Below are 24,329 nucleotides of genomic sequence, written 5' to 3'. Positions count from 1 at the left end.
GCAAGATATTCCTCTCAGGGGATGAAGCCGCTCTGGGAAGAGCAGAAGGTTTCAAGTTCCCTCCCTGGCAGTATCTCCAAGACAGGGCTGAGAGAGACTCCTGCCTGCAACCTTGGAGAAGCCGCTGCCAGTCTGTGAAGACAATACTGAGCTAGATAGACCAGTGGTCTGACTCAGTATATTGCAGCTTCCTATGTTCCCATGTTCCTCTACCTGGAGCCACGGCCTGGGACTGAACCGGGAACCTCCTGCATGCAAAGCAAATGCTCTGCTACTGAGGTATCATCTTTCTGCTGATTGAGTTGATCCAGCAGGGCTTTTTCTTACCTTTGGGTCATTTATTTATTTATTTATTTATTTATTTATTTATTTATTTATTTATAAAAGATAGATTTATCCTGGACGGAGCCATCGGGTTCCCTGAGAATCTGAAACAGCCTTGACCGAACAACTCCTTTTGCATATAACCTTTAAAAAAAATATTAATGAATGAAATAATTTAAATAAGATGATAGATAGATAGATAGATAGATAGAGAAAGAAAGAAAGAAAGATAAGCAGGCCAGCAAGACAGAGGGGTAATAGTATTGCCATGGCTCTGCAAAATTTATTTCAGCTAAAAATAAATTTTAAAAAACACCTAATAGATGGACCCCCTTCTCTAGCTTGCACGTGGACTCCCCTCCCCTCACGAGATGGATGGGAAATTGTGCCAGCCCCCAATCTGTAATGGCAAAAGCGTGGGTTGAGAATGCGTGCCAGGATGGGGGGCCAGATGAGGGCTCGCAGCCAGAGGCCCCCTTTTCTGCCCCAGTGGGGATTGCACCAGGGCCAGGCTCTGGTTTTGCCCCCCGCGCCCACCCACCAGCTCGTGCCTGCCTTTTGTGCGCCCCCTGCCCAGTTGCCATGGGAACGCAGGGACTCCATCCCAAGGACACAGAGCAGCGGCTCCTTCCTCGGAGGTCCCCTGCTCCACACGAGACAAACGCCGGGCTGGTTCGCCTTCGCCATAGAACCCCAAATGGGTCGCATCGACTTCTTACATCTTTTGCAAAAGGAAAAAAAAAAAGCCCCAACATCATTAAAGCGGGGGCGGGGTGGGGGGGGGAGAGAACCTCCAGATGACATCACCGCATTGAAATCCTAGCAATGCTTTTGCAGAACAGAAGAGAAAAGGGGGGGGGGGGGAAGCGGGGGCGGGGGGAGGCGGCGGCGGCCAGGCAAGACCACTCGCTTCCAGAGGAGAGGGGTGTCCAGGAAGTGACAGGCGGGGCGCGGTGGGGGGGGGGGAGAAAGGCGAAGGCCACCCCCGCCTCCTGCCGCCAAGGGCCAATCGAGCGGCGGCGGAGGCTGAGCGCTTGCCTCCCGGCGAGGCGGCAGCGAAGGGGTTAAGGCGCGCCGCTCTCGCAAGGAGCCTTGCAGCCGCCGCCGCCGGACTGAATGAGCCATTGCAGCGCAGCAGCCGCCCGCGCCAGCAGCAGCAGCAGCAGCAGGATCCGGCCTCGCTCGGCTTGCTTGCTCTCCGGCTGCCCTCCAGCACCCGGCAGCCCGCAGAGGACGCTCTCCGCGGAGTTCCCCGAGGACCCCCATCCCCACACCGGCGCCTGCAGGAGGGGAGCGCCGCTCTCATTCATCCTCCGGAGGCCACCTTCCTCTGCCCACCCGCCCCCTTTCCTGGCAGCTGGGGAGCCCTCCTCCTCCTCCTCCTCCTCCTCCTCCTCGAAATGGCCACGAAAATCGACAAAGAAGCGTGCCGAGAGGCGTACAATCTGGTGAGAGACGATGGCTCCGATGTGAACTGGTAAGACGCCGCGTTTTGCCTTGACTTTTTGACACCCCCCCCCGCCCCCTTTCTTGGTGGGGGGGAAGGTCTCTTGGGGGGCAAGGGGGCGTCTCTCCGCGCCGGAGACCCCAGCATTCTCTGCCCCAGATCTTGGCTCAGAGCGCCAGAGGCTTGCAGGTTTGAACCCGAGATGGATGGGTGGCTTGGCCTTGCATGTGCCCAGGCTTGCGCCAACTCCTGGGCGGGGTGTGTGTGTGTGTGTGTGAGCAAGCATATCTGTATGACTCGTATCCCAGAGACAGGCGCCAGGTCGGCCCCTTCCAGTCGGAGGGGGAAGCTTGCGAGTGGATTTCTTGGCTGTGTCTAGTTTGCGGGGTCCGGAGAGAAGTCAGAACTGGCCAAAATGAAAGCGTACAGATCTAGACACAGGAACAGCCCGCATAACCTTAACCACTCGGACCCAGGTTCAGTGTTTAGATGAACAGAGAGGTATTAGTCACTCATACCAAAAAACCATGTAGGAGCATAACATCTGAATAGGGTGACACGTGGACACACCCCTCCGTTCCTGAGAAACGTCTGATGATGTCTTTCCTCCCCACTTCTCCAAGGGTGACATTTAAGTACGAGGGGTCCACAATCGTGCCAGGGCACCATGGAGTCGATTACGAGGAGTTTATAAGACAATGTACAGGTAAGGACAGTTTTCCAGACTTCTCCCCCCCCCCCACTATGATATCACTGGTGCCGTCAGCTGGTGAGTGAGAAGGCGAGAAGGATAAGAGGTCGACGGTGCCTCTAAATCGAGTTTATTTGTCTGCTTCTCCTTCTTGATAGTTTAACTGTCTGGATTTTGATGATCTCACTGCAAGCAGCCCTGTGGAATGATCTCACCCAGCTAATCCTTCTTTTGTCTTGCCCCAGGCTTAAATTGGGGAGGGGGATCTCTCCCCTCCAGAATTTTCTTTCTTTCTTTCTTTCTTTCTTTCTTTCTTTCTTTCTTTCTTTCTTTCTTTCTTTCTTGTCACTGCTAAACTATAAACCATGAATTCTCTTCTAGTAGAGAATACCTCTTAAAGATACTATGAATAAGCCAATGTCTACAGTATAAAGGAAATGGAGCTTTGCATTTTTATTTTTTTAAAAAAAATCCATTTCAGAATCCTTCATATGACAACTTTCGTCCCAAACCGTAATTTCTCTCCTTGGTGACTGGGCCATGTTGAGCGTTCACTTTAGTGGAGGAGGGAGCTTTGTGCATATGCATTCCTCCTATGATCACAGAGCTGTCCCCGCCCACTGGAACGAACAGGGAAGAAGTCCATTCAAAGCAGGAGCTATGAACATACACCGGTGTGTGTGTGCGTGTGCGTGCATGGAGCTGAATCTGTGCATTGGTGCATGCATGGAGCTCTAGATCAAGGTAGATGTCTGAAAAGGAAATATTCTGCATTGATTCCATTTCACATTGATTTATCAAACCCATATATATCTTTGTCTTTCTGCTGCCAAGCCTTCAAAGGGGACGTATGAAACCAAATTAACAAAATCAAAGTTAAAGGGGGCGGGTACTAAAACCCATTCAACCACACACACCAATAAAAGAAATAACAGCAGCAATAAGGTAACAAGGATGGGGCAATATTTATCCACAGTTTTGATTTGGTACCTAAAAGAGTTGCTGCCAAGTTAATATTTCTAAGGGTAGTATTCCACAAAGGAGAGCCACCACAAAGAAGTCTCTGCCTACCTAACTTCTGAAGGCAGGGGAACCCAATGTATGGCTTTGGGTAAAGTTCTTGTCAGGGGTTATCAAACTCAGGTCCCCAGATGCTTTGGACTACAAACCTCATCATCCCCAGACACGACGACTTACAACATGGGAGTTGTCATTCAACATCTGGGGACCCAGGTTGGAGAACCTCTGACTACATACAGAAAGAAGTTGATCCTTCAGATGTTGTGGGTGGCTGGGATGTGGGCAAGTCACTTAGCTTCGTCAGTTCTTTTCTCTCTATTTTGGGTTGAAAGGCTTGTGTCTTCAAATACATATGGCTGTGGTTTTAGATAGTGTGTCAAGTATATGTCCGTTTCACTCCCAATAGCTATTGAAGGATCTGCTTTGGGTGTGTTTAATTATTATGGAACTTAGAGGAATCAGACCATTTGATATAACATGGCATTTTAATTTAGGTTTTAAGATTCACACCAGGGATTCTCAAACTTTGGTCCCCAGATGCTGCTTTCAGACCACAACTCTCATCACCCTCGATCCACCATGGTTTTTGGCCATGATGGCTAGGGGTGATGGGAGTTGTAGTCCAAGAACACCTCTAGGGTGTTCTCAGCTATTTGAGACCCCAGAACCAAAAATGACCCTATTTCTCCAAACCTCCCCACCCCTGTCACCGCCCCCCTCCACAAGAAGACAGGTAGCAAAAGTTAATCATGGGTCATTGGGGTGCTTCCCTTGAGCTGTACCCTGTAACCAAGGGGTGGGCAAACCTGCCCCTCCAGCTGTTGTTGAACTACAACTCCCATCATCCCAAGCCACAAGGGCTGGGGATGATGGGAGTTGTAGTCCAGCAACTGGGGGACCAATTTCTGTGCCGGATTCTTTCCCCGTTATTCAAAATTTGCCCGTCTTGTGACATCACCAAGCTCCGCCCCATGAATCTGAGATGTCTGGATGCATTTGGCCTAGCAACCCCATACCAGTACAAGTAGTGCTAGGAGCCCATGATCGATGAATTCATCGATAACTAAATGAAGCCTTGAGCAACAATCTGAAGGGGCAGGAGCTTCGTGACCCATAATATTCATTCCACACACCCCTTCACTAATATATGCCCCCCCTTCTCTAACTTGCACACAGATTCTCTCTCCCCACTCCCGCCATAGACTCCCCAAATATACAAAGTGGAGATGGAGACCGAGTCACGGTACAGTTTCCATATCAGGGGATTCCTCCTCCTTTGCCTTCTTAGTCATAGACCCATTGGCGCCTTGGATGGTGGCTGGCTGGAGCCACCATGCTTGCTTGCTTGTGGAAGGCGTGTCTGTGTTTCTGTGTTTGTGTTTCAATGGAGAGCTGAATCTCAGAAGCTGGGAGGCCGATCGTTGGATTTCCAGGCTGGGAATCAGAAGGCCTGCTCTGTGCGCTTGTTGCTTGTACCCCAGAATACCTGCTTCACTGGTATATTTTAAGATTGCAAAAGGCATCATCATTCTCTGGCGCTTTCATAGGGACATTTCATTGGAACATTTCATACGCCCAGGGGCTTAGCTGGGGGAGAGGGGGGGCCCGTGCTGGCCCCTCTCCCCAGGGGCCCCTTGGAGTGAGGGAGATAATGGAGAAAATAGGGAGGGGTGGAGCTGGGGGGCCCTCAGGAGCTGGGAGGCCCAGGTTCTTTGAACCCATCCGCTCAATTATAGTTGCCTTCTACCAAGTCGGAATCTAGTTCAGTATTGCCTGCCTACACCCCTGGTTCCCAACCAGGGCTCCTCCAGATGTTGATGAACTACAACTCTTATCATTCCCCGCGACAATTCATTGTGTCTGGAGGTGATCAGAGTTGTAGTTCCGCAACATCTGGAGGAACCCTGGTTTGCAACCACTGGTCCACAGCAACCAGCAGCGGCCAGACAGGAGCTTTTCCGAGCCCTACCTGGAGGTGCTCCTACCTGGAGTGAACCTGGGACCTTCTGCATGCAAAGCAGATGCTCTTCCACTGAGGGGGGGGGGATATCTTGCAGCGCTCACATGAGCCACCCATCCAAATGCAAACCAAGGCAAGCCCTGCTGAGCACAGGGGAGAATCCGTACTCGCAACCGCCAGAGCAGCTCTCCGCACCTCTGAAGGCCGCCCAGAATTCCCCACTGCTTGAAGGAGTGGCGTCTGGGCCCGTTGGCACCCCTGAGGGTCAATTCTTCAGACCTCTGGGCATTGCCGCTTGAGAGCCGAAGCACATATTCCAAGAAATGCATCCCTGGAAGGAGAAGGATGTGTGGTCATTGGAAGGATCATGGATTTGGAAGGCTCCTTGGAAGGGTCATTGGAAGGATCCTTGGAACTGGAATTGGAATGGGAAAGGATTTAAACTAAATTGGAAAACTTCATACTTAAATTGGAATTGGAAGGATCATTGGAAGGATGTGTGATCATAGGAAGGAGGATGTGTGTGTGTGTGTGGGGGGTGCATTCCCTCTCTGAAATAGCAGACCTGGGAGTGTGACTGAGGCATGAGAGCGGGGTCTTTAGCCCTTTCCCCCCTCCCCCAGTTCTGACTGCACCCCTCCCTGCAGCTGGGACAATCATGGGAGGAGGAGTGATCCCAATCAAAACCATAGTAGGGGTGGATAACCCCCCCCAAAGAAGCACAGTCTTGGTTTGAATCTGAACTCCATGGCTCCTACATTGGGGTGGGGGGTGGGACCCCAAGCGTGTTAGTTCCAATGCTGTGCTTCCCCCTTGGCCCTGTGTCTGGGCTGTTTCCTTATACACTTCCTCTGTTTCTCCGTCAGGGCAAGTTGCCTGTCGCTCTGATTTTCCCCTCTGGCGGGCCCTGATGCTCCCCTCCCTGCTTGTCTTGAAATTCAGAATAACAAAACAGGAACAGAATTGCTCAGCAGGCAAGCCGGGAGATGTGTGAGGCTTTGTCAGCACCGACACTTTGATGAATGACTTTGTATGAATTTCTTTATTCTCTGGGCTCTCCCCCTCCCTCCCGCCACCGCCGACAACGTGGGGTTTCTCTCGTTGTTGTTTTCAGTGGGGCGTCAGCGATTACCATAGTTACATAACAAATAGCAGGTGCTTTGGAAAGTGGGGGGTCAGGTGGCCCCCTTCTGTACTGTTCAGACGTGAACTCTGTGTACAGGGGAGGGTCATACGAGGGTAGCCCAGAGACCTCTCTGCTTTTGCTCATCCCTAGAACGGGAGAAGAGCTGGTCTTGCAGTAAGGTCAAGTGTGCCGTGAAGTCGATTCTGACTCCTGGCGCCCACAGAGCCCGGTGGTTTTCTTTGGTAGAATACAGGAGGGGTTGACCATTGCCTCCTCCCGCACAGTATGAGATGATGCCTTTCAGCATCTTCCTATCTCACTGCTGCCCAATCTAGTACCAGCGGGGATTCGAACTGGCATCCTTCTGCTTGTTAGTAAAGAATTTCCCTGCTGCGCCACTTAAGGGGACATGAATTGTCCCCTAGGCTAAGCAGGCTCCACCCTGGTTTGCATTTGGATGGGTGACTATATGTGAGTGTGTAAGATATTTCCCCTTAGGGGAGGAGGCCTTAGCTCAGTGATAGGGCATCTGTTTGCATGCAGGAGGTCCCAGGTTCAAGCCCCGGCAGCATCTCCAGGAAGGGCTGGGAAGGACTCCTACCTGAAACCATGGAGAGCCACTGCCAGTCAGTGCTGACAATACTGAGCTAAATGGACCAAGGGTCTGACTCAGTATATGGCAGCTTCATGTGTTCCTATGTTCCTTTCTCCCTACAGTAGACAGAGGCAATAGGAACCTTGGAAAGGACAGGACAGGCCTTGCTTTGGTAATATTCACATGACCAAACAGTTCCGGAAGAGGAGACATGTGCCTTTTAAAAAATAAAAATAAATGAATCACAGAGGATTCTTAATTTGAAGGACACGTTGCAAGGTGACTGTTCAGCAGTGGCTGGTGCTGAGCCAGTTCAGTGGCTCAGAAGAGGAAGGGAAACCCCCATCCTCTTCCCAGCAACCCTTCAGAGGTGGTAGCAGAGGCCGGAGACAGATGCCAGTCACTCTGCATGTCTGTGGTTGCTGATTGGCTAGCCAGTTAGCCAATCAGCAACTGAGTGCTGATTAGGGGTGTGCCTGAACTGGTTCGGCGGTACTTTTCCGAACTGTGGACCACCAAACCGGTTCGGAGGTCCAGCAGTTCGAATAGTTCGGCGGCGGGGTGTGTGTGTTGCCTTTAAGGGACCGGGAGATTCCTCTTACCCACGCCACATTACCCCTGCCGGCACTGTGCCCAGAATTGCTGCACAGGGTGGCAACATGCCTTCTTGGCACCCCGGTCAGCGTCAGACCAGAAGTGACGGGTACGTGTGCACATGTGCGTGCATGAACTGTCAGTTGGACGGTTTGTGCACACCCCTAGGGATGATTAAGCCATAAGCGGCCTCCACGGCTGCCTCCTGATTGGCGGCTGATGAGGATGGACCGGAAGCGCCCCCACCTTTCTGCTGGCTCAGTGCCAGAGTGGGCGGGGCCGTCGCTCAGGGGCAGAGGGCATGCTTTGCATGAGGGATGTCTCGGGCTCAGACCCCAGGTGTAGTCCGCAGCAGCCAACTCAAAGGATCTTGGGTAACCGCACGGAAGGAGAACCCCTACCTTGGATCGAAACCCAAGGAAGTCAGCGATACTGACTTTAGCCTGTCTTTTAATGCTCTCTAGTGCGAACTTTAATTTTAATGTGTTTTCATCGGGTTGAGATGTTTTCCGATTTTAATTGTTCCGATATCTGTTTTTGGTTTCAATGTAAACCACCCTGAGATACTTTAGGAAGGGCGGTGTGTAAACTGAATGAATGAATAAAATACTGTGGGTCAATGCTATAAGGCAGAATTATGTTCAGAGCTGCCTCTCTGCTTTTGGAGTGTATTTATTTATTTTTATTTTATTTAACATATTTTTATTCTGCCCCAAAACACAAGTTCTCTGGTGTGTTATTTTCATGCCTCTTAAATGTATAGCATCTATTGTTTCTGCTTTCTTTCTTTCTTTCTTTCTTTCTTTCTTTCTTTCTTTCTTTCTTTCTTTCTTTTTGGCTTTGCTAAAGGCCTTTTCTTTCTGAAGAGCATGGCCAGATGTGCTTAAATCGGCCCCATCATGTTTCAAGGCCGGGGGCTGCTTTTGCAGGGGCTATTGAGTCTCCGTGGGCGCCCTGGGCCTTGAACGAAGGCTTCAATTCAAGGCCGGGGAGTCATTTCAGGTGGCTTGTAAAGGTGGCGTCAGTCCAGTGGGGGCGTTAAGCAAGATGGCAGCTCAACGTCTTGTGCCATCAATCCACTTTGAGACTGGAAAGGTGCCGGTGCAAGTCAGAAATATCGACGGCAACCTTCAGTGCCTTTCCAGGATGGTCGTCACCGTTGTCATCTTTTAATGAAAAACAAAACAAAACACTTTATTATAATTGAGGTTAGAAATGGGGTCACGCTCAGTGGAAATAAGATCAGATACTTGTTATAAGGCTCGCTATTTAATAACAACTCTGGAAAGAGAGCGGGGGGTTGGTGGTTTCCCATCATCATTCGGTGTCTCCAGAGCAATGCAGAGCCTTCTTTTAGAAGGGTAATTTTAGAGAGTTTTGTAGTGCAAGAACTGATATTCCTGGGCCTCTTTTTAAGTAGAGGATGGGGAGAACTGCAGCATTTAATCTATTTAATGACCTTGCAGACAATTAAAAAAGCAGTGCCCCTTGTTAATCAGACCACCTTTTAGACGAGTTCCTCTCCTCCCCCCCCACACACTCTTTGCGGTAGCAGATTCCAGCACCAAGTGGGGGTGGACCAGAAGACAGAAGAGCTGGTCTTGTGGTAGCAAGCATGAATTGTCCCCTTGGCTAAGCAGGGTCCACCCTGGTTTGCATTAGAATGGGAGACTGCATATGTGAGCACTGTGAGATATTCCCCTTAGGGGATAGAGGACTGCTCTGGGAAGAGCATCTGCATGCAGAAGGTTCCAAGCTCCTTCCCTGGCAGCATCTCCAAGATAGGGCTGGGAGAGACCCCTGCCTACAAACCTTGGAGGAGCCGCTGCCAGTCTGTGTGGACAATACTGAGCTAGCTGGACCGAGGGTCTGACTCCATGTACAGCAGCTTCCTATGTTCCTGTCTCCAGGGTCCCTTCCAACTTTAATATTCTCTGATTCATAGAGGCTGTTCACATGAGCAGCCCTACCCAGGTTTGGGCAGCCCTACCTGGGTCGGGCTGCTCGTGTGAAGTGTTGAGATCGAAGCTTATCCTGACACTGCCTCCCCAGGTAGCCCGGGAATATAACCCAGCCTTTTATGTGGGTTAAAGGGTGTAAGCACGCCCTTTAACCTAGGTACGGGATCGTGTGAATGCCTGAGTGTGCAGCCCAAGCAGACACAGAGCAGGGTGCCTAGAGTGCCCAACTCATGGCGGAATCCCTCAATGCACAGCAATTGTCACACAATGCATCGGTGCATTGTGGGATATGTGGACGCTGGGATGCATTTTCCCCGGATCGCTGTGCAGTTCGTGGCCGCGCTGGTTGTGCTGCTAGGATTGCCCTTGAATAGTCTGGGGGGAAGGTAGGTGCTTTCCTCCCGCCCTGCTTTCCTCCCGCCCGCCCTCCCTCCCTGCCTCCCTAGCCCAGCAGAAGGTCGTGGGAACGACCTTATGGACTCACAGCATCTGAGCATGTAACTGAGCAAAGAAGCACCTTTTCAAGTGGTAGCTCCCTGTCCCCATTCAGCCCAGCAGAGCATCTCTCCTCATCGCTCTTGCTGGAGTCACCCCCGTGTCTCTTTTCAGGTCACGAAACCTTTGTGATAGGGAGGCATTTGCTCATACCGTTTGCTAGGTAAACGGCTTTGAGAACGGCTAAAACGTGGGAGATATAACGATTTTAATTCAGAGTAAAAGTAACCAGGCGAGGTGCAGCATCGGGGCGCTGAAGCCCCAAGAGATGTGGATTTCAGACTGGTTTGAAATGTCTAGCTAGTTCTTTGGCTGCCAGACCCTATAGATTTATGGGAAGCCTTCACATAGCTGGATCCAGACAAACCATGGTCTGTAAAGCTAGACCACTGATTTTTGGACTGAACTTTTAGCTCAAACCATGGCATGGGTTCTTAGCTATGGTTAGCGTTAATCATGATTTTGGCCTGAGTCTGAACTGAACCTGTGGCCTCCTCCATACAACCATTCGAATCTAGGTTTAATGTGGGTTACCGACATCAGCGCATGATTGTGTGAACCCATGCCAAGGCGAGGATCTCAGTTCCATCTCGGTCCGTAAACCACCTTGGCACGAGCCCACACAATCGTGCTAATGTTGGTAAGCCAAATGAAACCTAGTTCTGAATGATGGTATAAAGTGGGCATGTGTCTTTTGTGCCCCTCCCTTTACAGCCTGCAGCAGGAAGTGTCTGTAGGGAAAGCATGCAAGGGTTAACCATTTATTCTTGGATTTTTAATCTTTCCCAAGTCCTGTTACTGCAGGCCTTCCTCTTTAATATTTACTTAAAAGGGTGAGTTTATTGCGGGGGGGGGGGGCGGAGAGCGGGGGATCAGCCTTCCTTATGGTAATGATTGTGGCTGAGTTTCAGTGACAGCCTGTTCCTGTCTGCAAATCATATTCTCTCTCTGCCTTTGCAAAATGCAACTCCCTCGGCTGTCAGGCAGATGCCATCTTCCTTGTTCCTCCACTTCCATGCGGCCATCTGGAATGGGGTCTTGATTCTCCCATACAAAGCAAAATTTCCAATTGCAAGTACCTTTCTTGGGTAGTCCTCCTCCGCTTTCTCTCCCCTGCCTTGTAAGCCTCTCGGGGCAGGGACTTATCCACTTATTGATGGTGACCATATGATCTAAAATGGCCCATTGACGTTGGAGAAATCTGGGCTTTCCAATTCTCATTCCAGGTGGGAGACAGCAATATTGGGCGCTCATCTACATAAAAAGGCAAAGTTCCCTCCCTAGAAAGCTTTAACATAGCCTTCTCCATGATGATACAGCCCTCTCTTACTGCTTGCAGGGAGTTATTTACATGTAGGAATGTTGTTGTTTTTAAAGGTGCTACGGTCACCTTAAGTGGCGCAGAGGGGAAATGCTTGACTAACAAGCAGAAGGTTGCTGGTCTGAATCCCCACCGGTATGTTTCCCAGACTATGGGAAACACCTACATCGGGCAGCAGCAATATAGGAAGATGCTGAAAGGCATCATCTCATACTGCATGGGAGGAGGCCATGGTCAACCCCTCCTGTATTCTACCAAAGACAACCGCAGGGCTCTGTGGGCGCCAGGAATCGACATCAACTCAATGGCACAACTTTACTTTACAGTCCCTAACTCTACTCTCTCCTTTGTAAATTTGCAATGCATAGAACGAGAGAGCGATATCTCTTTCTCTCTCAGTATTCAGTCTGTGTAACTGCTGCCCAGAGATTTTCAGAATCGGGAACAAAACTAGCATCTCGTTGCCAACTGACCCAAACCCCTGGCTCACCTACTGCTGTGCATTTAACAGCAGTTTGATCTACAGGGATTCTCAAACTTGGGTCCTCAGGTGTTATTGGACTTCAACTCCCATAATCCCCAGCCTCAGTGGCCTTTGGTTGGGGATTATGGGAGCTGAAGTCCAATAACACCTGAGGACCCAAGTTTGAGAATCACTGAACATCAATCGCCCTACAACGGCTTGCATGGCATGGAGTAATGCAGTATCATAGGAAGCTGCCTTATACAGAGTCAGACCCTTGGTCCATCTAGCTCAGTATTCGCTACACTGACTGGCAGCAGCTCTCCAAGGACTTCAGGTCTTTCCCGGCCCTGCCTGGAGGGGCCAGGGATTGAACCTGACCTCTCAGAGATGCTACAGCCTCATCCCATATACTTGATTCTGTCTTTAGATCACGCTGCTGTTAAAGACACAGGAGCTGGGGCTGGCAAAATAAAGTTGGCAATGCCATTCCTTTATCTGTACGTGCTCTCCAACCATTTACATGTGATGTAACTGTAGGAGCCCTTGCCAGTTTCTCCATTATTTGGCAACTGGATTTCAGCTGCGTGGGAGTCCGCACACAACACAAGAGCCGTAAACAGCCAGTCAACTCTGGGAGGCTCTCACAACCATCATCTAGTATTTCAGCCTTCCGAGAGAGAAAGGCGTTTGACTCCAGGCACATCGGCTGGCCCAGGGCGGTTTTGCCCACCCAGGAAACTACCAAGAAAAGGCAGTTACTGATAAGTGAGAAATGGACTTTGGAATGGGAAGAGCGGGTTTAAGATATACGGCCTTCAGGCGTTGCTTGTACAATTAATCTGTTAAGTACACAAAGCGGCAGAAGCAAAGGAACAAAAGCTCCGTTGAGGTGTCACTTGGAAGGCAGCTGCTTTGGGCTTACAACCCTAAACACACTCTCTGGGGCGCAAGCCCCGCTGGACCCGGAAGGACTTGCCTCCGAGTAAACATGCATAGGATTGCCCCGAATCGGCAGCAAAAGAACCCTTGCCTGGGGGGCAGGGGAAGATCACCGTTGATCTAAATTAAATAGGAGCATAGGAAGCTGCCGTATACTGAGTCAGACCATTGGTCTGTCTAGCTCAGTATTGTCTACTACACAGACCGGCAGCGGCTTCTCCAAGGTTGCAGGCAGGAGTCTCTTTCAGCCCCATCTTGGAGATGCCAGAGAGGGAACATGGGACCTAGATGCTCTTCCCAGAGTGGCCCCATCCCCAATCTCTTCCAGTGCTCACACTTCTAGTCTCCCATTCAAATGCAACCAGGGTGGACCCTGCTTAGCTAAGGGGACAAGTCATGCTTGCTACCACCAGACCAGCTCTCCTCCAGGGGTTCTCAACTGTGGGTCTCCAGGTATTGTTGGGCTACAACTCCCATCATCCACAGGCACCGTGGCCAGGGAGGAGAGCCAGTCTTGGGATAGCAAGGATGGACTCTCTCCTTTGCTAATCAGGGTCCACCCTGGTTTGCATTTGAATGAGAGACTACATGTGAACAACATAAGATATCCTTAGGGGACGGGGCCGCTCTGGGAAGAGCAGAAGGTTCCAAGTTCCCTCCCTGGCAGCATCTCCAAGACAAGGCTGAGAGAGCGACTCCTGCCTGCAACTTTGGAGAAGCCGCTGCCAGTCTGTGAACCTGATAGAGAAGAGGGCTGCAGAGCTGGGGAGCTGCCATATACCGAGTCAGACCCTTGGTCCATCTAGCTCAGTGTTGTCAACACTGACTGGCAGCGGCTCTCCAAGGTTTCAGGCAGGAGTCTCTCTCTCAGCCCTATCTGGAGATGCTGCCAGGGAGGGAACTGGGGACCTTCTGCATGCAAAGCAGATTCTCCACCATTGAGCTAGGCCTTCTCCTCTTATGAGGCAAGACACTCTGTGGGTGACCTGGAGAGGAAAGAACTGACTTCAGATTCCTGCCCAGCCATGAAGCTCATTAATCGACCTTGGGCAGCCCCTCCCTCCCAGCCTAACCTACCTCACAGGGTTGCTGGGAGGATAAAAGAGGTATGCCACACTGTATTCCTTGGAAGAAGCGAAGGTCGGGATCAAAAATATTTAAACTTAAAAATGGAAGGAACCCCAGAGGGGATGCAGGGAGGTTGTCTTCTCTGTTCTGTCTGCTCATCCTTCATATCTGTGTGACATCCCGCTTGGCTTTCTTTAGACTTCAGCCACAGCTATCTGGGTAGGAAGGTGGCTTTTTCCTTTTCCCTTTTTCTTTTTGTTAGAAGCAGGGTGGCATTTCCTTTTTATAAGGGAAGTTACTTTCTGTATGATAGATAACACTTAGCTGCAAACGCTGCAGAAATGACAGCCAGCGTTTCACTTTGCAGGGCGGGCGGTAAGAAGGCAGGGGAGAGAATTGCGTTAAGAATAGGAAAGAAGTCGAAGAGGAAAGTTAAGGCTTACGTGGGCTGCTGCATACATCTCGTGCATGGAATGTTAATTTCAGTTGGTGGGGAGAGAGAGAGATGGGTACAGAATGGCCATTGTCACAGGGGATGATGGTATTTGTAGTCTGGCGACATCCGGGGACCCACATTTGAGGACCAAACGTGTAAAGAGTTAAGGTCAGAAAGTCATGAAATGCCAGCCGTTCATGCATCTGATGCAAGGGTAAGGAAGTAAAAATATGACTAAGGGGCACCATGACAGAGGTTTATAAAATTATGCATGGTGTGGAGAAATTGAGTCAAGAGAGGCTTTTCTCTTCCTCTCTCATCACACCAGAACTCAGGGTCACCGCGTGACATTGGCGAGCCAGGAGAGACAAAAGAAGCCGCGATTTTGCGCCACGCACCAGTTTAAAAAAAAGCATCCCCAGGTCTTCCCAGAAAGCCAAGGCTTGCCAGGGAGGGACCCAGAAAACAGGAATCTCCCCAGGGTGAAAAGGGGAAGTTGGAGCTCACCGGGGTGGGCTGGGCTGGGGGGCAAACCCAAACCCAGGCCAGTCGCCTGCCAGATGGCTGACGGGCCTTCGCTTCCACTTTTCCAGGGCCGAGCAAGCAGTAAAACCAGTGGGTTTCATAGGGCTGTTCTCGTGATCCTAATTAGAGATCCATGTTCGGGAGTTGGGCACACTCCTGTTTTCTGATCATCTCTGAGTAAATGGTCAAGGTGGGAAGGGGAGGAAGTGATCGTCTGCTAAGCGTCTGCTGGACTAGGGGACTTTTTGCCCTACCTCCCTAAAGAAATGGGCACAGCTGCTGGTTAGGGAGCTGCCATATACTGAGTCAGACCCTTGATCCATCGAGCTCAGTATTGTCTTCACAGACTGGCAGCAGCTTCTCCAAGGTTGCAGGCAGGAATCTCTCTCAGCCCTACCTTGGAGATGCTGCTAGGGAGGGAACTTGGAACCTTTTGATGCTCTTCCCAGAGTGGCTCCATCCCCGAAGGGGAATCTCTTACAGTGCACCCTGCTAACTGAGCAAAGAGGCACCTCTTAAAAGTGGCAATTCTCTTTATTTAGCAGGGGGAGAGCAACTGGCCCTATCCAGCCCACACAGCATCCCTCCAGTGGCTGTTGCTGGTGTCTGTTTCTCTTTTTGACTGTGAGCCCTTTGGGGACAGGGGACCATCTTATTTAGGTATTATTTATTTTTCTATGTAAACCGCTTTGAGAACTGTTGCTGAAAAGCAGTATATAAATATTTGTTGTATTCGTATTCATATCACAGTGCTCACCCTCCTAGTCTCCCATTCATAGGCAACCAGGGCAGACCCTGCTTAGCTAAGGGGACAAGCCATGCTTGCTGCCACCCGGCCAGCTCTCCTGGAAGGACGGAGCCTGCTGACGCTGAGAAGACGGTTACTTCCTCCCGCTCCTTCCTTGTTTTTTACTCACAGGCGGTCACAAAACAGGTCTGTGCACAGCTCTTGGGCTGGATTGAACCCCCTACCCTAACCCGGACCATGAGAACCAGTCTCTGAAGTCTTCATAGGGCTTGGTGGGGCACAACGTCTCGCATTTGCAGACGACTCGGTCAAAAAGCTCCTTGGTGTGCTGCCTGTTATCTCCACCGCTTCACTCCCTCCTTCTTGTTTCCCTTTCCCCCCACAAGACGACATTCGGTTGTTTGGCTTTGTCCGGTTCACCACCGGGGATGCCATGAGCAAGCGGGTCAAGTTTGCCCTGATCACATGGATCGGGGAGAGCGTCAGCGGCCTGCAGAGAGCCAAGACGGGCACCGATAAAACTCTGGTCAAAGAAGTAGTACAGGTAAGTGGTTCGGAATGTGGTTCGGAATGTGGCCTGGTTCTGGCCTTTGGCCCCACAAGTTGGCTGGACGTGGGGAGGCAGAGGAGGATTGCACTTCCTGGCCCCACCCTGACCGGTGGGGTTGGGGCCGAAGGTGAGAAGAGGCTCTTGGGTGATGGACGTCAGGCCTGAGGGCCAGATCCAGACCCTGGAGCTCAAGTGTTTTCAGTTCGAATGTTCGAAATGGTTTCAATAGTTTGTTTTATTTCGTTTTTGTCGTGTTTGTTTTTGTGAACCGCCTAGAGTGGTCAACTTTATCCCCCACCCCTGCTGGCCCTCGCCAAAGTGGCGGCATTTCTCCCTCACCCTCCCAACGCATGCAGAAGCCACAACATTTCTCCCATTGGCTGCGGCTGGCTTCCTCCCTCCCAGCACGGCCCGCCAAGCTCCTCCCCTCTGCATCCTCCTGGCAGGTTCTTCAGCCGGAGATTAGATGTTTCTCTGCCCTACACAAAGATTGGGGATGGGGCTGTCGCTCAGAGGAAGAGTGCTTTGCATGCAAAAGCACTCTTCCTCTGAGCGACAGCTCCATCCCCAATCTTTGTGTAGCATCTCCAGGTGGGGCTGGGGAAGAATCCTGCCTGAAACCTTGGAGCAGCCGCTGGCAGTCAGTGCTGGCAGGACTGAGCTAGATGGACCAAGGGTCTGACTCGGTATAAGAACATAAGAACAGCCCTGCTGGATCAGGCCCAAGGAAGCCCATCTAGTCCAACATCCTGTCTCACACAGTGGCCCACCAGATGCATCTGAGAAGCCCACAAGCAGGAGTTGAGGGGATGCCCTCTCTCCTGCTGTTACTCCCCTGCAACTGGTACTCAGAGGCACCCTGTCTCTGAGGCTGGAGGTGGCTTATAGCCACCAGTATAAGGCAGGACGTTCTTAAAGGTCAGTGTGAAGCCAGACCTCCATGAATGAAATCAAGCCCTTTGCGTTTCCGATAGAATTATTTCAGGATAGAGTGCAGTGACGTTATGAGTGGTCCCCTGACATGCTGGAATATTAGGAGAGATCATCCATTTGTGACCTTGCTGCTGCTCTGTGAATGCATCGGATTCATTCAATTCAATTCAGTTTCTATACCGTCCTTCCAAAAATGGCTCAGGCTGGTTTACACAGAGAAATAACAAATAAATAAGATGGATCCCTGTCCCCAAAGGGCTCACACTCTAGAAAGGAACATAAGACAGACACCAGCAACAGTTGCTGGAGGTACTGTGCTGGGGGTGGAGAGGGCCAGTTACTCTCCCCCTGCTAAATAAAGAGAATCACCATGATAAAAGGTGCCTCTTTGCCAAGTTAGCAAATTGCCCTGCAGCCGGACTCAACGAGAACTTCAGACATTGGCTGCGGGCTTCCACGGTGCATTGTGCAAACTTTGCCTGTTTCTGTTGTGTGAAGTAATTCAGGTTATTGCTGCATCCCAGCTTGCTGGCCCCCAGTAAATGGCCAGGCTTGTTTGTGGTATCAAACAAAGGCTGCGATTCATTCCCAGGGCGATGCTGAGGTTGGGATGGATGGCCAGAGAAGTGGTTGCTGAGAGGCGAGCTTGTCTTGAAAACGTGTGTCTTCTGCCTGGAATTTAAGAGGAACTAGACACTTATTTGTGGGCGAAACAGACTGCGTAGCCTTTTTCTCCGGTGATAGCAGCAAGATGCATGGTTTACTTTTTAAAAACTCAATTGTGTGTCCAGACTTGGTGAGCAAAACCCTTTCACTCAAGGGAAACTGGATTTGGCATGGGGCCACACCACCAACCAATATCCTGTCTTGCATTTGGGTAGCTCCCGATAGCCCAGAGAGCATCAAAAGAGCCTGGCTGGCTCAGATCAAAGGTCCCTCTATAGCATCCGGTTTCCAACAGCTGGCCACCAGATGTTTCCAGGAAGCTCACAAACGGCATGAAGGCAGGAGCCCCTCCCTGTGGTCTCCTCCAGCATACATCTGGCATTCAGAGATAGAGTGCCTCTTAAGCTGCGGGTTCCACCTCACCGCCAGTGGTGGCTCTGTATCAGTCAGTCGGGGAGTAATACGACTCAGATGAAATGGCCCACTTGGACCTCACATCCCTGTTTGTGGGCTTTGCAAGGGGGGACCCTTTTTGGTGATGCAAAGAGGGACAAAACAATAGTGGAGAACAGAAAGGAAGCACATCCCTACACATTGCCTAGGCCACTGGGACATGTTCCTTCTCTTCCTATACTGCAGCCATTTTGTGTTCTGCCGTCAGATCACCATACTGGAAGAGGAGGGCTGTTACCAGCTGCCTAAGGAGACAGCGTGGTATAGTGGTTAGAGTGCTGGACTTAGGACCGGGGAGACCTGAGTTCAAATCCCCATTCAGCCATGAAACTAGCTGGGTGACTCTGGGCCAGTCACTTCTCTCTCAGCCTAACCTACTTCACAGGGTTGTTGTGAAAGAGAAACTCAAGTATGTAGTACACCGCTCTGGGCTCCTTGGAGGAAGAGCGGGATATAAATGTAATAATAATAATGAATTTCATTTGCACCTTTCTGCTTTCATGGAGCTTGAGATGGTGTATATTTATTTTATTGTTAAACTGATATACTGCCTTGCACTAGAAACAATCCCAAGGCGGTTTACAAAAGTTAAAAAAACATAATAAAAGTGACAGTTTAAAAGTATTAAGCTAAAAATATGACAACAAATCTGTACACAGATAAGAACACACAGAAGCAGCAATAAAACAATCATGTAAAGGCCTGGATAAAAAGCCAAGATTTAACAAGCTTTCTAAAAACTGTGATGGAGTCCAAGGAGCGAATGACCACTGGGAGAGCATTCCAGAGTTTGGGGACAGCCACAGAGAAGGCCCTGTCTCGCTTGCACAACAACCAAGCCTCCCTCATTGTTGGCATCCGGAGCAGAGCCCCCTCAGATGACCTCGATGAGTTCCCAGGCAGCCTCCTATCCAAACACTGACCAGAGCCAGACCTGCTTAGCTTCAACAAAGTTGCTGCATCCTATGCCTTCAGACTAAGCCCCAATACCTCTTTTCCCACTGCTGCCTATCCGTTTGGCTTGCTATGGGATCCCTGATAGGCTAGGCTTATTCAGTGAGGGAGAAGATAACATGGCACATAAGGAGAACAAGTTAACTGGGCAAAGCGGCACCTTTTAAAAGTGGCGATTCTCTTTATGGCGCGGGGGGCGGGGAGCAACTGGCCCTCTCCATCCCCAGCACAGCATCCCTCCAGTGGCTGTTGCTAACCTTGGAGAAGCCGCTGCCTGTCTGTGAAGACAATACTGAGCTAGATAGACCAACGGTCTGACTCAGTATATGGCAGCTTCCTATGTTCCTAGTGTCTATCTTATGTTTCATTTTGGATTATGAGCCTTTTGGGGACAGGGAGCCATCTTATTTACTTATTTATTATTTCTGCTATGGAAACTTGCATTGAAAAGCAGTATATAAATATTTGTAGTTGTCGATGTTGGCAAAGTAGTAATGCTCTGGCTGCAAACGCCACAAAGTCAACAAAGAAGGGTGCATTTGTCCAGGAGTGTGGGGAGCAGTGTCTCCTTGAACAGGGATTCCCAGATGTTGTTGATGACAACTCCCAGAATCCCCAGCTGCAAAGGCTTTTGTTTGGGGATTATGGGAGTTGTAGTCCACAACATCTGGGAATCCCTGTTCGAGGGGACCCTGCTAGGGAGGGGAACTTTTCCACCTGAACATTTTCCAGCAAGACTTGAATTCAGCCCCCGTCCCTAGAGCTGAGCTGCTGCCCTTTCGCTGAGCAATGTCTTCTCGGCTTGCTTCCCACAGAACTTTGCCAAAGAGTTCGTGATCAGTGACCACAAGGAACTGGATGAGGATTACATCAAGGGTGAGCTGAAGAAAGCCGGCGGGGCAAATTACGACGCACAAGCCGAATAGAACGCACAGTGCCTCCTGGACCGCCTGCCTGGACCGGGAAGGGAATGGGGTTGGGGGGAAAGCACAACGTATCTGCAGAATCAACCCGGGGAGATGAGCCAAGGCAAGAGAGAGGACGACGCAGCACTGCCATCCCGTGCTCCTTCGAAGTCCCTTCCTGTCTCCCCAAGTGGACCTTGATTTCTCATGCCATCCAATGAAACAGCTCCTTCTTATACAATCTCTCCTGCTTACTCTTTTGTTTTGTTTTTTTAAACTTTCTGTCTTTCTCTTTTAACCATTGTCCATGGGTATTTGGCTCCCAAAGCACATGTCGACATGTTCTGTAGACGTTCCGTTCTTGCGCTTGGGCAGATCCGCGGTTGCTCTGGAAAGCCGGCCGTAAGCACACTTGACTTCCAAACAGCCAGGAAGGCAGAATGGCTCCCAGGAATGATGCATGCAGAGTTAATGATGCATGCAGAGGATTGGTGTGACCCAATCCTGGGCATGCTTGCTTGGAAGTAAAGCCTGCTGAGCTCATTGAGGCTTGCTTCCAAAGAAGCGTGCATAGGACTGTGGCCTCAATTACAGCACAATTCCACACATATATGCTCAGAACAATGTCCCATTGAGTTCAGTGGGGGTTTACTTCCAAAAATGTGCACACAGGGATGCAGCTTTATAGCACAATCCTAGATTATTTACTCAAAAGTAACATCCTCTGCGTTCATTCGCTGACTCCAAAATTAAGTATATGTCAACGTATATACATTGGCTGCAATCCTATGACACTTAGGGAGCGGCCTTATACTGAGTCAGACCCTTGGTCCATCTAGCTCAGCATTGTCTTCACTGACTGGCAGCGGCTTCTCCAGAGTTTCAGGCAGGCCCTTCCCTGCCCTACCTGGCTTGAACCTGGGACCTTCTGCATGCAAAGCAGATGCTCTACCACTGAGCTTAAGCCCAGCCTCATTTTACCTGGGAATAAACTCAATTGAACCACTGGGAGTTATTTCTGATTGGTGCATAGGGAGGATTGTGCTATTAGTTACTTGGCTTGCCAAACAGTATTTTCAGAAAGCTTCGGGACTGGCACCATGGGTCAGCCCTGTTGGGCAGCTGCCAGGGCCCCGGGGCCCCCCAGAAGGGCCTACGGCTGATCCTGATACCATTTCTGTGCTCAGAGCCTTTGTATCGTGGTGGAGGAACACTCTCAGGGCCCATCCAGGTAGAAGGGGTTGCAGGGCTGTGCCAAGGGCCACCCAAAACCTGACATCAGCCCTGGAAAACAGGCCATGTTGAGTTCCACAGTGCTAACATGAGCGCAAGCCAACACCAGTAAAAATCAGACGTGAGCTGGACGATCCCGCCGCGAGAAGGTTAATTGGTAGATGGGAAGGAAAGCGAAGTTGTCTGTCAGTTCTCAAAAGAGCAGGAAAGAATATCATTTGCCTTAACAGAAATGCTTGGCTGTGTGCTACGTGGTATGTTTTCTCCCTCTTCTTCTTCTTCTTTTTTTTTTAAAGAAGTGCTTTTTCTTTCTATTTGACTTAAAAATTAAAAATCAGTGGTATGGTAACCGCAGGAAACCGTGTGGGGATGGGGAGAAGCAAACTCTCTGATCATTTGATTGTACTGTTTTGTACATTTTTACAAAGAAATCTCTGCGTTGGTTTTGAATGTTGTCGTGTGCAGGATTATTGCTCACAGGGAAATGCATCATAGCGCCGGTTGCACGGTGGAGTGCTGTCGCTGGGCAACGGCGGTGATTTCAATGGGACTCGCGGGGGAATGAATGGAAGGCGTTTGGGCAGACAGGACCCTTTTGATCTGCAGTTTGGGGTCTGTGAAGCCTGAGACGGACGGTGACGTCTGTACAGCAAATGTAAACCAGTCTCGAACCCTGTTGCATGGCCTCCCAGCAAAGGGACCTTGGGGGTTGTCATTCGGGCTGCGGGAGGCTAGCCTGGTAGCAGAATGGGGCACCCTTCGGCTACAGCTGGGGCTCCAGCGTTCCGGGAGGATCGGCCTGCCCTTAAGTCCCTTAGGGATATTTGGGTCCGCCCGCCATTTTGCTGGTGGCTACCATTTTCTTAAACCATGTCCCACAATGGCATTGATGCTAGGGCCATTATGGGGGGGGGATATGGCCACCATTAGTGCAAAAAGGACCCCCTTTTGCTGACCAGGTAAGCCCTCTACAAGTCCTGGGGGGCTGACCCATGGAGGAAGGAGGCAGTCTACCAAGGGGTCCCTCAGACTTGGATCTGGTCTGCCTAAATCCCCCTGTAACATCAGAAATTCCAGGACCCTTTGCTTGGGAGAAGCCATGCCAACTGAGTGACTTTCCGACCTGGTTTGGATTTGGGGTATAGATGAGCGCAGAGCCTGAGAGAGGCTTCTCTTGTGATCCCGTTTGAATCACCCCAAAATTAGGAAGCAAAAGGGGTTCGAATCAACTGGAGCAAAACCGGCTCTCAACATCCAGAGGTCTCAAAGTAACATTGCTGCTGTTTTGTTCATCACAAAAGGAAGACTGCTGTACCAGAGGCCCATGTCCCCACCTCCCCCGTCCATAAGGGTAACCAACAAGGTTGTGACTGGGGGGGAATTGTGCTATTTTGAGGGTGGGGAGAATGTCATCTTGAATAAAATAAAAAGGCCTGTTTCCCCCGCCCCCTGGAATTATTTATTTATACAGCAGTCTCATTCATGCTTGGCAAAAAAAAGGGGGGGTCTCTGCCCCCGAGGAGCTTACATTCTAAATTCTGCCGTGTGGGGGCGGGGGGAAGAGGGCCAAAAGGTGCAGTATAACAAGCAGCAGAGAGGAAGAAAGCTTAGAAAGCGAGCCTCGCCAATCTAGCACCACCTCTTGCTGCAAAATGCCAACGTACATCCTGATACTTGGTGTGCGAAAGAGCTTCCTTCTTCATTTGGGTGCTGGGCGTGCACAGCTGCTGAGCGCAGCATTTCCCCCAGCCTGGGGCTGTAGCATCTGGCCATGCTGAGCAAACATCAAGGCGGGCTCGGAGCGCTTCCATCCAAGAAAGGGGCTGAGAAGGAGCTTCACCACTGCAGGCTGGCTGCCTAGAATTTCCCAGTTGCCAGCCAGAGAGGGCTTCTTGGGATCTGCGGGACAAGCGGTCTCTGAGCCACATATGTTTTTTCCGACACCCCGGAGAGGGAGCACATTAAGCTGGATTAATCACTGGCGACAAAGGAGGCCGGGCGGCCTGGAACCCCACCGCGATGCTCCTAATCCCCCCTCCCTCCGCTAAGCGCCTGGGTGCTTAATGCGGGAGTGGGCGGGTGGCAATTTCTTGGCAATTATCGCTATATTAGCCCCATCTCCCGTGCATCCCAGTTGCAAAGAAGCGGCAAATCGTCCCTCTCCAGCTTCCGATGCTGTCCAGACCTTGCAGTCTGTCCGTGGCATGGGAGACCGATCTCGGGGATGGACTCCGCTGACCTGACCCTTTGCGGAAGATCTCCCTGTCCAGGCCTGAACTCCTGACCTCCAGAGCCAAAGGCGGCGCACATGCCCAGCTCCTGCTGCAGGCATGGACTGCTGCCATGGCACTCCCTTCTAGATTTGGTTCCGGGGCCGAGTGGACTCTTCACCCTCGTCTTGTAGGGATTATGCTGACAATTCACAATCCTCAAGTCGGAGACTGGAGCCTGCAGCTGCCACCAGGGCTGAGTGGGACATCGGCATTCTTTCGGCCATGCCGAGAGAGACGGCTCAAAGCCCAAACCGGGGCAGTTGGGGACCCGCGTGGCGTGTCAAGTCCAACGGGCAAAAGAGAAAGGGGTTAGACCGGCCGTAAAACCCAGCTGAGATCTTGAGAGGTCAGGGTCACGTGTCTGTTTCACCAGGATAACGGGAAAGTTGTGACTCTCTCACTCCAGCCTGGTGGCAACAGGCCTCCAATGTGCTTAACAGCGGTGTGTCAGTCAGGAGTGCAACAGGTGCAGCTTCCCTTTGTAATTGCATTAAGAAGTCAAGTGTGCCGTCAAGTCAGTGTCAACTCCTGGCAACCACCACAGAGCCCTGTGGTTGTCTTGGGTAGAATACAGGAGGGGTTGACCATTGCCTCCTCCCACGCAGTATGAGATGATGCCTTTCAGCATCTTCCTAGGTCACTGCTG

At 50.8% G+C, this 24,329-nt stretch overlaps 1 protein-coding gene and 1 long non-coding RNA gene across 2 annotated transcripts in view; one reads left to right on the top strand and one right to left on the bottom strand.

The window, feature by feature from the left end:
• Nucleotides 1-1,451: 1,451 nt before the first annotated feature.
• On the top strand, nt 1,452-22,857 carry COTL1 (coactosin like F-actin binding protein 1). Its single transcript, XM_053270957.1, has 4 exons — nt 1,452-1,801; nt 2,395-2,477; nt 16,103-16,260; nt 20,088-22,857. The coding sequence occupies exons 1-4, from the start codon at nt 1,725-1,727 to the stop codon at nt 20,196-20,198; spliced, it is 429 nt and encodes a 142-aa protein (XP_053126932.1). The 5' UTR covers nt 1,452-1,724; the 3' UTR covers nt 20,199-22,857.
• The window catches only part of LOC128334307 (uncharacterized), a 35,425-nt gene continuing 19,470 nt past the window's right edge, over nt 8,375-24,329 (bottom strand). The window contains exon 3 of the long non-coding RNA XR_008311249.1: nt 8,375-8,923. This is a non-coding gene — a long non-coding RNA (uncharacterized LOC128334307). The remainder of the gene's footprint in view (nt 8,924-24,329) is intronic.

Source organism: Hemicordylus capensis, chromosome 9 (assembly GCF_027244095.1).
Source record: "Hemicordylus capensis ecotype Gifberg chromosome 9, rHemCap1.1.pri, whole genome shotgun sequence".
In the NCBI taxonomy this organism is placed as follows: domain Eukaryota; kingdom Metazoa; phylum Chordata; class Lepidosauria; order Squamata; family Cordylidae; genus Hemicordylus; species Hemicordylus capensis.
This window is presented reverse-complemented; position numbering and strand designations above follow the sequence as displayed.

Excerpts from the sequence above, each read along its gene's own strand:
- COTL1 (XM_053270957.1), top strand. The coding sequence starts at position 1,725 with ATGGCCACGAAAATCGACAAAGAAGCGTGCCGAGAGGCGTACAATCTG. Across the intron at positions 1,802-2,394 it reads GATGGCTCCGATGTGAACTG|GGTGACATTTAAGTACGAGG; the intron begins GTAAGACGCCGC and ends CACTTCTCCAAG. Across the intron at positions 16,261-20,087 it reads TGGTCAAAGAAGTAGTACAG|AACTTTGCCAAAGAGTTCGT; the intron begins GTAAGTGGTTCG and ends TGCTTCCCACAG.